The 13,157-nt window shown below is 47.3% G+C and overlaps 1 protein-coding gene and 1 non-coding gene across 2 annotated transcripts; one reads left to right on the top strand and one right to left on the bottom strand.

Annotated features, from left to right (window-relative positions):
* Window positions 1-3,250: 3,250 nt before the first annotated feature.
* On the top strand, window positions 3,251-3,322 carry TRNAP-CGG (transfer RNA proline (anticodon CGG)). Its single transcript has one exon. It is a non-coding gene; the product is annotated as a tRNA-Pro (tRNA).
* Window positions 3,323-4,278: 956 nt separating this feature from the next.
* LOC123103210 (ubiquitin-activating enzyme E1 2) lies at window positions 4,279-10,881 on the bottom strand. The gene is made up of 7 exons (NM_001426784.1): window positions 10,811-10,881; window positions 10,365-10,734; window positions 9,296-9,513; window positions 6,974-7,768; window positions 6,018-6,886; window positions 5,452-5,887; window positions 4,279-5,216 (listed from the first exon to the last, which is right to left on the bottom strand). The coding sequence occupies exons 2-7, from the start codon at window positions 10,603-10,605 to the stop codon at window positions 4,620-4,622; spliced, it is 3,156 nt and encodes a 1,051-aa protein (NP_001413713.1). The 5' UTR covers window positions 10,606-10,734; window positions 10,811-10,881; the 3' UTR covers window positions 4,279-4,619.
* Between the last annotated feature and the right edge of the window lie 2,276 nt (window positions 10,882-13,157).

The raw sequence follows: 13,157 nt of genomic DNA, 5'->3' as shown, positions 1-13,157 counted from the left end.
GTGCGACCCGTGCTCGGGACTGGTGTGCTTCTGCCGAGCACGCGCTACTCCTCCAACGAGTATGTGTGCGCTGCCTCGACGTCGACACCGTCACCCATCCCCGCCTTCGCTCGCGTTGCCCTTCGGGATCCCCACTGGCTTGCAGCGATGCAGGAGGAGTTCGACGCCCTGCAGCGCAACCGCACGTGGCATCTTGTTCCACGACCCCCTCGTGCCAACATCATCACTGGCAAGTGGGTGTTCCACCACAAGACCCGCCCGAACAGTTCTCTCGAGCGTTACAAGGCTCGGTGGATGGTTCGTTGATTTCGGCAGCGCGCGGACATGGACCGCACCGACACCTTTGCTCCTGTTGTTAAACCAGGCACGATCTGTGCTGCGCTCCAGTTGGCGGTCTCGCGAGTCTGGCCTGTGCATCAGCTGGATGTCTCCAACGCCTTCTTGAACGGTCATCTTGCCGAGCAGGTGTTCTGTGAGCAGCCCACTGGTTTCGTCGGCGCCGAGCATCCGGACTTCGTGTGCTTGCTCTCCCATTCTCTTTCCGGGTTGAAGTAGGCACCTTGGGCTTGGTACCAGCGTATCGCAGCCTTCCTGTAGTCTTTGGGCTTTCGGTCCACTCACTCCGATGCCTCACTCTTTGTGTATCATCAGGGAGCTGACGTTGCATATCTGTTGCTCTACGTCGACGACATCATCCTCATAGCGTCCGCTCCCGAGCTCCTTCAATGGCTGACAGCTCGTCTTGGTGATGAGTTCGCCCTCAAGGACTTGGGGCCTCTGCACTACTTCCACAGCATCGAGGTAGTCCGTCGGGATGACGGCTTCTTTCCGCATCAGCAGAAGTATGCCCACGAGCTTCTGGAGCGTGCCGTTGACGATGACATGTACCTAGGGTAGGTTCTTAGGCCTGACCTAGACGCCCTAGCAAAGGACATTACCCTAGAGTCCAAGGCCTACAAGGTTCAACAGAAGATACCGACTGGAATTATCATGAAGTGCAATCCACTCGACGAAAGATTCCACTCGGATATCCCAATTCCACTTGACCATGATTAAATCACCCGACCATACAAGAACTCACTCGGAGTACAGAATGCCTAGAGTCACCCCAAGAAGTCAACGGTTAGGCATTCACTCCGTCATCATAAGGACCATTTATTACAGGTGTTACCAGTAACGTTCAGGACATAATTCTCATTGAACCCTTGTGTAACTGAGGGCTGCGAGGGGCCAGACGCACTCTATATAAGCCGCCCCTCCCCTCTGGCACAAGGGTTGCACCCCCTGTAACTACCACACACTTCAATCGACAAGCCTCCGCGGCACCGAGACATAGGGTTGTTACCTCCTTCGAGAGGGGGCCTGAACTCGTAAACTTGTGTGTACAACCTCACCGTAGCTAGGACTCTGGCCTCTCCTACGTACCCCCTACTTTTACTGTCAGACTCGTTCCCACGACACCTGCATGCTTAACTGCAAGCTGGCGCCCACCCCCGTCGACATGAAGGCGAAGATCTCTGCTCTGGAGGGGTCTCTCGCGTCCAATGCAGCGTTCTATCGCTCCATTGTTGGTGCTTTACAGTACCTACGCTGACTCGACCCGACCTGCAGTACACTGTCCAGCAGGTGTGCCTCCACATGCACGCCCCGCGTGACCCTCATTGGACTTTGGTGAAGCGTATTCTCCGTTACATACGCGGCACCATGTCCTTGGGACTCACCCTGACGGACTCCGCCTCCACCGACCTCGTTGCCTACTCGGATGCCGATTGGGCAGGCTGCCCCGACACCCGGTGCTCCACGTCCGGCTATTGCGTCTACCTTGGGCCCTCGTTGATCTCTTGGTCATCGAAGCGGCAGCCCACGGTCTCCCGCTCCGGCGCCAAGGCAGAGTATCGGGTCGTGGCTAACGTCGTGGCCGAGTGCTCTTGGATCCGCCAGCTGCCGCAGTAGTTTCTTTGTGACGTTCACAAGGCCACTCTTGTCTACTGCGATAATGTCAGCACGGTCTACCTCTCCGCCAACGCGGTGCACCATCGACGTACGAAGCATATTGAGCTCGATATTCACTTCGTGCGAGAGTAGGTTGCCCTTGGCCGTGTTTAGATTCTTCACGTTCCGACGTCGCAACAGTTTGTTGATGTGATGACTAAGGGATTGCCTACTCCCGTCTTCAAGGAGTTCGGTCCAGTCTCTGTGTCACCGGTGACGCTTCGACTGCGGGGATGTTGAATATATATTTGTGTTGCATGTATTTCGTATTGCGGCCCACCTTCTAGTTATGTATAGTTGAGGTTAAGACCTACCCTATACTTATATGCACGTGCATCGGCACCCGATCAATATATCGATCATCGTATTGCCAGCTTGTCTATCTACGGCCCACTTGTGCTACGACACACACAACGGGGAGAGAAGCCAAGCCTATGCATGCAGCACCGGCTGGCCTGTAGGCTGTAGGTATCGGAAAAGGAGTTGGCGTGGCTTTCGTGACCTCACGTACGGTGGCCCGTTGTAGTCGTGACTCGCCAAGGTCGTCCTAGAAACTGCTTCTCAAAAAAAAAGAAAAGAAAAGAAAAACGGGAACTGTCATTCATAGAAAATTTGCGTGGCTGGTAGCTAGTCCTGCCCGCGTGTTGGACGTCCGATGCGGAAGCACGTTAACTAGACGACCCTCACCCGGTCTTTTAGCCAGGCGGCCTCCAGCCATACGCCGCGCGCCTAATCTAGAGAGACGCGTCCATCTTCTCCGTAGTGCTCATGTCGTCGATGCCGATGCCATATCCTCTCCGACATTTCAATCGCCGAACGCTGGTCCCCCGCGCACTCGCTTTCTCTCTACAACGATGAACCCACCCGTCGCCCTCGCCCTCGCCCAACGAGGTGCAAGGCAACCGCTGCTCGAGTAGGAGATGCGTGTGTCACGTGTCCGAACAGTATTCGGCACATCATCAAAAATTATTTGAAACTAAACTTTGGGCGGTTTCTTGTTGAGGAATGAGGAGTAATGCCGCTGGTCCCAGCCTAGCTAGAGGGAAACGTCGTCGCTGGTTTCAGTTGACAGGATAGCCCATGTTAACAGACACCGGCCTTCATGATGCTAACTGTGCAGCTATTCAGTCGTTCGCAGTACATCTCTGATGCAGACACCCACAAGAATTTCTTTTCAAATCGTTGGAAATTAGCGTCCAACTTGGATTGGACATAAATAAAAGGTATATATATGTTTCCTTAGTTATCACAACAAAAAGGGTGTTTGGTCTAGTGGTATGATTCTCGCTTCGGGTGCGAGAGGTCCCGAGTTCGATTCTCGGAACACCCCAATTTTTTGTCATTTTTAAAACTAATAACAAATATGCTCCCCTGTAAATTCAAATCGTCGTTTGTTTTTCTTTGTGCAAGGATACAGCATACTATTCTTATGCCTAACTTTGACCATTAATTTTACGAAGAAAATAAGAATATGATTTTTTCTGCGGTGGAAAATAAGTATCTCATTGGAGGCGCATTTCAAAGAACTTTCCCTTAATGTATATTTGATGACATATAACCCATGTTTTATTGACTCGGAACACCCCAATTTTTTGTCATTTTTAAAACTAATAACAAATATGCTCCCCTGTAAATTCAAATCGTCGTTTGTTTTTCTTTGTGCAAGGATACAGCATACTATTCTTATGCCTAACTTTGACCATTAATTTTACGAAGAAAATAAGAATATGATTTTTTCTGCGGTGGAAAATAAGTATCTCATTGGAGGCGCATTTCAAAGAACTTTCCCTTAATGTATATTTGATGACATATAACCCATGTTTTATTGACTAAAATTATGAGTCAAAGTTCAACACAAAAAGCGAAGTGCCTTGTATATGAAAACGGAGGAAGTATTTTTGTTCGAGTTGTCGTTCAAAAATATTCATTCCATTTTTGGCATTTGCCTCTCATAACTTTCACCTTTTCGTAGGCGTCCTTGGATTGGCCCGGGAGATCAAATTGATTACATAAACATGAGTTTAATTAATAGATTTATTAAGCATTTGTACCACTGGCGTCATCCTCCCGCGCAGAACGGGATGCAACATACGCCAAACCGTGCATGTTACCCCCGCATTGAACAGGTAACATAGTTGTCCATCTGGCATTCATGTGCCCAAGATGCAACTTTACCCGGAGATCCGATTAGGCGTGCAAGCAGCAATCCCGAAGGTAAGTTTTCTATAGATGATGAAAAGGATTCCCCCGATTTACGAGATTGAATTGAACAAGTAATGAAGGCAACGAAGGTGATCCCACTTGAATAGTGCACAGTGGCGCACAAAAGAGGACAAACAGATTAAAACATTCATTCAATCCCACGACGACCAATTTTAGTTGTGAACGCATCATGCAACAATTATCAAGATGATGTTGTGCCTAGTCTCGTGAATAGTTATGTCTGGTAACAACCCGAGATCAGCCCCCAATGATCCGATCGACATCAAGATGGTAGAAAGGAAAAATCAGTCGATAATGTGGCTTAAGCCCCCACTCAGCTTACAATCACTAATGCGACTCATGACATGTCAGTCGATCCAGCATGACCAACCACAAGATCATGTAAACGCAGAAGGAGCGCTTCTTCAGCGGAAGTAGACCGACACAAGTGGGATGTCGACATCGTTGTCGTCGTCATCCTCACAGGCCACCACAACGTCGAGATGACGCCGGTAAGAGGGCACCTCCATCTTAGCCACCTCCCTGGCAACATCAACAACCTTCCTGTCAAGCCGTTCCTTGTGCCTGGGGAACATGGAGTTGTACAGCAGAGAGGTGCCACAGGATATGCTGTAAGCGTTCAGGCCCTTCTCCTTGAGCCACTCCAGGAGCTCCCTCAGCGTGATGTTGCCTGTCACAGTCCACCGGTCCCAGACCGTCCACGACAGCTCCTGGTGCTTGATGGTCTTGGGTGGAACTGGTTCAGCAATGGAGAAGAGAGGGATCGCAAGGTTTGCAAACGTGTTGCGGTAGTCTTCGACCTTGTGTCCACCAGCAAGGGCTTTGTAAAGCTCAAGGCAGACAAGGCCAGTGGCCATCGCGGTGGAGGTGGCGATAGCTGGGATGATCCTGCCGGCTATAAACTTGGCCTTTAGCTTGTCCACTTCAGGAATGCTGTAGTTCCTTGCCCTCATGTTGGCAAAACCAGCTATCACATCCATATGGAAGTTTGTGTCATCATCCTGCAAATACAGAAAGCAGCTCAGCAATTCTTCTTGTACGAAACTTTTGGAGGCTTACAAGTGTTGTTTCTAGAGATGCAAGGCTGCATACCCAAGGGGAAAATGGGACGAAAGCAGGCATGTGTTCGAAATGAAATTAAGCATTTCGCAGGAAAGGTACCATATATAGGTCGACAGGAAAAATTCAGAGCAAATCACTAAAGTTCAGAGAAAGAAAATGTGACGGCATGCTGACCTTCTCAAACTGTATTGGGTTCATGTGGAACCCTGATGGCAGTGTTTTGGAAACTTCTTCTAACTTGGCAATAAGCTCTTCAATGACAGCAGCGTCGTCAACAGATGCAGAGGATAGACTAGTGGCCTTCTCATCTGTAACTATCTTAACCCCCTGCTTTGGTTGGAAATCCGGCACAATCACCTTGTCAACAGCTTCAGCAGCCAGCTTGTTTGGGGTTTTGGCCCACTCAGATATGGGTATTCCAAAAGTCTCTGCCCTCAATATTGCAGCAGCCAAAATAAAGCTAAGCTGACTTGGATCACTCGACGAGAACTCCACAGGTCGTGGGAACCGCTTTGGAGCAGACCAGAAAGGAGCACCAGAGCTGGTCATCGAGTCTTCTGGGAAAGTGAACGTCAGCTGCTTCACACGGTTGGAGAAGTAATCCTCAAACCTAAGATACACCACCAGGAAAAACAGTAGGGTGAGTAACATCGGAAGCAAGTGAAATAAATATAAACACAGCTCGTGATGCACCAAGGCAATATTGACCTAATTGTGAAGAGGAGAGGGGCTAAACTTACTTAAGCCGGGCCCAGGTAATAGAATCCTGGAACGTCTCGCACTTGTCTCTGTCAAGACACTCAATAACACGTTCAAGCTGATCTCTAGCCTGTGCATCACCAGCAGTTCTTGCTGCACTTATGTATGTAGTAGGATTTGACAGGAAAGCATTTACTTCAGTGGGAGTCTTCTCAAGTAAACCCTCAAACTCAGACCTAGCCCAGGTTAGGCAATGATCAATGTTATGAGGAAATGAATGTACAGTGCACATAGGTGCCTGCTTTTCAGGTGGATCCCTTGAAGCCCCATAGTTCTCTGTTAGGTGAGGGATGACCATCTGTGTATTGCATTTAGCACCCAGAGTCCCAGATTCCAAAAGTGGCTTCTGGAAATATACACATCTGGAGTCTATGTACATTCTTGCAGTCACATTGTCAAGGGCATTGACAACAGCATCAAGGTTCTCCCAGAAGGCATCATTAAACACATTTTCAGTCTCAGGACTTGCTCTGTTCTGAAGGGCCTCGACATGAAGTTTAGGATTAATTACCATAGCAGCTGTAGCAGCAACTGTGGACTTAGGTTGCCCAATGTTCCAGTCACGGAAAAGAAATTGGCGACTCAGATTGCTCTTTTCAATAACATCATCATCTGTCACAGTCAGATTTCCATTCTGGCTGCAAGAAATACCCATTAGTGCCAGGTTCTTCAAGAACTCGCATCCAAGTGCCCCAGAACCGACCATAAAGATTTTTGCTTCCTCCAGTTTGTTTTGAAGCGTAGATCCAAATACGCTGATTTGAGCATCATATCTACTGTTCTTTGGCTTCAAATCACCAGGCTCCAAGGGGTCAACAGGGAGAGACTCGACAGAATCAAAATAGAAGAACTACAAAATCAAAACAACTAATGTTAAAAATTGCTGCAAATAAATGTAATTATTATATACTGAAAACAAGAGGCAGTAGATCCTAACCTGATAAAGTGGATGAAATTTCCCTGAGCAAGCTTTCACTACCTCCTGACCGACAATACCACCAAACATCGCAGCCATAGGATTCAGAACAGCCCTGGAACCACTGGCAAAATGGTGCAGGAGCTTTTTGTCAATTTCTTCAAGTTTCCTATCTCCCAGAGTATCATTAATGCTAATAGCATACTCTATCACCCTTTGCACATCATCAGTGGACCCAGCAACAGGGAATCTGCTCAACTCAGTCCTAAACTTATCCAAAGCTTGGAATGCCAAATGCAGAAGAGGTGGCCGCTCAAATTTGGAGAAATCACTCATGAGAAATTCTCCCGGCTCTGACATGGCCTCTTTCAAGGGTTTGAATTTAATAACCTTCGGTGGCTTGACCTGTGTGACGATACCACCTCTAACGTATGTGCCAAATGAGGAAGTGTCTTCTTCCAAGAAGAAAGAGTAAGGCCTTGCATTCTTAACTTTTCTTGGTTTTCCATCATTCAGCTCAGTCATTCCATGGACTTCAGAGAAAACAACTAGATCACCATCCTGGAACTCCAGACGCTCATCGTCCACACAAGATACAAGTGCTGGATTGTCATTGCTGATTGATGCAACAATTCCTGTATGTGGTTCCTCACCATCCACATCCAAAACAGTAAATTCAGGACCAAAGTCACAAAACACACTGCCAAAAAGACCACGAACTTCAGACTTGATGAAAGCAATGGGTGGCTGGTGGCTGTGGCAGTAATCATCAAACTCAATTGCTTTATCTAAGCTGATATCAGTGAAGACAACGGCCTGCAAGTACATATGAAAGTTATTCTGAGGATGATAAATGACCAAATTTACCCAGTGTAAATCAAGAAGCATATAAATAAAATGTGAGAGGAGTCATCTAATCCTCCTAAAAACTCATATACTGCAAACTGAAGAACATGGATTTGGAATTTCAGTTGCATTTGACAAACAGATCCGTTTGTGGGACTGGCACGACATAGCATGTGAAAACAAATTATAGTGAACAAATTATGTGTCGCTATAAAGATGCCAATGATGTTTTTGCAGTTTTATAGTCAATTTATCTTCTCACCAGCTCACACAGCACAGTTAACAGAATACACATCTCTATTATTAAAGGGGAATAGGTCATTCGCTTCCTCGTCTCCAGGTTTTTTCTCTCCTCCGATTCCACCCTTACCCACATATTTATCTCCTATTTTAGTTGTCTGGCATCACATCTCCTTCCTTCCATAATATGGGAACTAGTCATTTTTCTGTTTGGCAAATTCAAAACACAGTAACACCACTGATTTATTTATAATTTTATTTGCACAACATCACATCTCCTATCAACTCACATCCCCACCCACTGATTTATTTCGAAACTAATTTGTCCGACATCACATCTCCTTCCGCCAGCAATATGAAAACTAATTATTTTTTGTTTGGTAAATTGGAAATGTAGTACTCCCACTGATTTAATTCCAATTTTATTTGTCCAAAGTGTACGGGTGATAGTGGAAGGGGGACTGTGACCGAATGAGCCATTGACATGTGGATCAGGGAGGCGGATATAGTGAGTGGAAGGTATACGGGAGACACAATTAATGTGAACCACTAAAATATGTATGCATCCGTTCCAACACACGGGCAATTAGCTAGTTGGCAACAATATTACCAAGGCCAACATTTACTTACCAGAATACATGTCAGAACAAAATCGACAGTTTAATAAAATTCGATTTCGGGACCAAAATCACACAACGAAATTGCAGGTAAAATCAGGCAATGAACGGAGCATAGACTGTACAAACCTAACCTAGTCCAAACAGTCAAGCAGATGAAACCTTTTAGAATCTCGCAGCAATCCACGATATGCAGGGTTCATCTTATACTTCATACAATTTTACAGCACACACACTTTAACACACCTTGATTATGATGAGATCATGGCCAAATATTTCAAGTAGTTGACTGCATTACTTTATTACTCCCTCCGTCCCATAATGTAAGACGTTTTTTGACTAGTGTCAAAAATGTCAAAAAACGTCTTACATTATGTGACGGAGGGAGTATTTGTTAAAAGTGATGTTCTGTAAATGCTAGAACTGTGGTACATCACTTCTTTTGAAATGGTAGTACTTCGGAAAACTGGCATGAAATTTCTATACCAAAATCAAATAGAAAGATGGATAGCCTGCTTGTTAAAGTCACATGGACAGAAAGTACAAGCATAATGTAAAACCTTAAATGGAAGACACATAGATGTAGAAAAAATTGAAATAGCAAGGTAGAAGATCACAGATCAATGTCATGCTGGTGCACCTGGAATTTAGAAAGGTGCTCCTTGGTCAAATCACCGGTTAAGGCAGAGACGAGGACAGCGTTGTTCAGCTCTTGTAGCTTCTGTACACAAGCTTGAGCACGGTTTTGCCCAACATCATTCTCCGAGAGGAAGAAGTTGCTTGATAAGTCCCACAGCTCCACATTACCATCATCATGCAAGGTTACAGACTTGACACCCGCAAGGACAAGGTTCTTTGCTGCAGGAATACATAAGTATTAAATCAATTGTAAGCTTAAAGCTTAATTACAGACTGCCAAAACCTCATCCAAGTTTTAAAGGTTCAGTTTTTACTGACTGCCAAGCTCCTAACCAAGCTTATGATTTGTTTTTACACCCAAATACTCGTATGGTGTGATAATGAGTAACAGACATCTCAGATGAATCCAATAATCCAACTGGCCGGCAGCAAAAAAAGTACGCCTTTATTAACCTTTAAGGTGTCATGTCTCTTGGTATCACGGACCAAAACTACCAGTGGCCTAATTGGCGAAATGTCAGTGAATAACTATGTGCAATGTGGTGCAGTGCAGAAGTTCACCCATCATAATGCATACGCTAGCATTGTGTGTAAGGGGCACTGATAGGGTCACACAAAAGACACTCATTTCACCACACAAATAAAAGTTTTGATTTGATGGTTTAGATAGTACAGTAGTTACAAAACGTAGGTAGACAAAAGTTTTGGCTTGGTGGTTTCAACTAAAATCATAAGTAAGACACAACGACAAGAGCCCATCTAGCTAATAGGGCGATACCCATCAGTGTGTTTGGTCAAACTAGCAGCAACATCAGCTGAGCCAGAGCTAAACCAAGAGCTCAAGATAGCAATTACGAGCAGTAAATTTGTGTACGGGAAACATAATAGGAATTCCTAGGTCGCTAAGCTACATCAGATCGAGCAAGGGGTAGTAATTACTAATTTCCTTTTTTGCAGCTAACCTAGTCCCACATATAAAAGGAAACAAATCAAGGAAAGAGATTATATATACTAAAACAAAAAAGAGTAAAAGACCATCTGCATTAGAAGAGCGCCTGGACTGCACGTACCGATCTCAGCACCGAGACCCTGGAGTCCAGAGACGAGGACGTTGGAGCCGAAGAGGCGCTTCATGGTCTCGCGGCCATAGACGGCGAGCTGGCGGCTGTGCAGGTCCTCGTCGATCTCGTTCCCCCTCCCAGCCATGGCTGCGTCTCCTTCCTCCCTGGTGGCCTCGCCCTCCCCGGCACGGGTCTTCTTCTGCAAGTCCTCGACCTCGCCGGCGACGATCTCCCGCTTCCGGGGAAGCATATAGCGCGCGACGCCGCCGAGGAGCCCGAGGACGGCCGCCGACGCAGCGAAGAGCAGGCAGTAGTACGCGGCCGCCGGGAGCTGCCGCGTCAGATCCAGCGCGTGCTAGGGCCGCGACCGCCGCGAAACCTGCACCGGCCGGCGCGTCGTGAGGCGGGGAGCGCTGGGAAGCGGGCGCGGGGAGGGCGGATCCGGCGGAACTCACCTTGGATTCGCCTGTCGCGTCGGGGAAGGAAAGCAGGCGAGCGACGGTCTAGGGTTTCTGGGCTGGGGAGGGACGAAGTGGAGGACCGGATTGCAAAATCTCGGCGGTTGTTGCCGGAGGCGGCTTTGTTGACGGGGGGGTGACGGGCGGGTCCCACGTGTCAGCCGGACGGGAGTGCGCGTGTGCTTTTCTTGCTGGCGGGGAAACGTGGGACGGCACACGGCAGGGGGAGCACCTGCCCTCCTCTCTGGAAAGAACGAGGAGGCTGCGAGGTGGGCCGAAAGGTCAACTTACAAGTGGCCCCGATTATTCCCGAAGGTAGGGCCCGCGTTGTACTTTAATTAATGTTTGTACAACTACCGTGTCGCAAAACGCGTTGAGGTCTGTTAGAATTTCAAGGTTCACGCCAGTTTGGAACACAGGAAAGACAAAGGAACCATGCCTTTGGTAGGTTGCATCGTTCCAAAACATATCGACTGCAAGAAAAACACGTTTGATAGTATTGTATAGGGTCACACACATGAACCTTAAAGCAGTCCAAACTGGCTCGATAGAAACGCTCGAACCGACCGTTTCAGCGAGCCCAAGTTAAATGGTCATTCCATGATAAGAGAAACGTTGGTGATGTCGATGGCTTTAATTTTTCCCTCCCAGAGGAAAGTGTCCCCGGTGGTAGGGCGGCTCCACCATGAGGTTGTGTAGGGGCGGCCGACCCGGGTAAATTTTCGAAACTTAGGGTACCCCCTACTGGTTTTGGTCGGCGGCCACCATGCAGTGGCGAAGCCACACATAGGCTGCGTAGTCACTTAACTACACATCTCTTTGGGAAAACGCAATACAGAAAGTATAAATCATACAGAAAAACTTAGAAATATATACATTTGACTACACAATTTTGAAGTGACTACACATGATTTGATTTCTGGCACCGTCACTGCCACCATGGGAAGCGAGCACGTTCGCTCGAAGGTCGCGGGTCGAAGGTTTCGACAAGGGAAGAGGAAAATGATTCACGAGGTAACTGCTCGCTAGCTATAGATGGGCCAATCAAGTAAGTCCAATAAAAATTATATGAGCCGTTAGTTATGGTACGCAGCCTGATTTTCAGGTACACAGTTACTTTTCTATCAATCGTGGAACTGATCGTGCTGAATTCACGCGTAGAGTGATCACGCCATGCGGACGCGGCGCCGCCTCCACTATCGTCTTGCAGTCGCCCTCGCTGCCCAGGTCTGTTCAATCAATGGTGCTAGATGGAGAAGGAGAAGCGAATCCGCCTATTCGCGATGTTGTCGAGACGGCAAGCAGAGTCGCCGCCGCCTTCATCTCCATCACCATGGTCCCTGCTCAAAACAAGAAACGAGCAGCCAACAAGGCAACAAAGACCAGGTTCTTCCGCTCTCTCCTAGTCTTCTATTATGTTCTATCATGTTTAATTTGTTGTCATGTTGGCCCAATTTTTAGAAGTTGAACACTGAAATTAAATATAAATATGATGTTATAAGGACCTAAGGAGATGAAGCAGATTGAATTTTTTTTCAAGCCTATACTAGTAAATCATTCTGGACCCCAAGTTTGTGGATCTGAAGTAAATGCAACCATTTCAGAAGATAATGTTCCTGGAGTATTAAGTCAAGAGACTGGTAGAAATAATTTGCAAGATGATGTTCCTCAAAGATTTAATCCAACTGACATTGAACCTGATCCAGGCCTTCGGAAACAAATTGAACAGTATGCTACCCCAGAAATCAGAGATGAAGTGAGAAGGGCGAATATCTTGAAAGGTGCATGCTAGCCTAAAGATCACGATTTTGAACGCAATGAAGATGTCATGGCATTTAGAGAATATGGCATAAAGAGTTTGATTGGCTAGAGTATAGTGTGGCCAAAAAATCTGCTTATTGTTTTCACTGTCTTCTTTTCAAGAAACCAACAATCGGTTCAAAGTTTGGGGTTGAAGTCTTCACCAAGACTAGGTATACAAACTGGAAGAAAGCAGTCGAAAACTTCACGCTCCATGTAGGTTCGACAAAGAGTGCTCAGAGCATCTCCAACAACAGCGCTATATAAGCGGCGCGCTGAAAAATCCGCGTTCTTTGCGCGCGCTACCGCTCCGGGCACTCCAGTGGAGGCGCAAAAATCACACGCACGGCATATCTAGTTCAACGCGCGGGGCGAAACGCCATTGCGCGCCGCTTATTTGCTGCGCCCGCTTCCACGCGCTGGACTCTCGAACGCTCGCTCGCAACTTCACCCACCCATCCATCCGCGACGCCGCCCGGCGACCGTTCCGGCGCTTCCCCGGCCTATCCCCGCGCCGTGGCGGCTTCCTCCGCCTCCCTCTAGT

This window comes from Triticum aestivum, chromosome 5A (assembly GCF_018294505.1).
Source record: "Triticum aestivum cultivar Chinese Spring chromosome 5A, IWGSC CS RefSeq v2.1, whole genome shotgun sequence".
Classification (NCBI taxonomy): domain Eukaryota; kingdom Viridiplantae; phylum Streptophyta; class Magnoliopsida; order Poales; family Poaceae; genus Triticum; species Triticum aestivum.
This window is presented reverse-complemented; position numbering and strand designations above follow the sequence as displayed.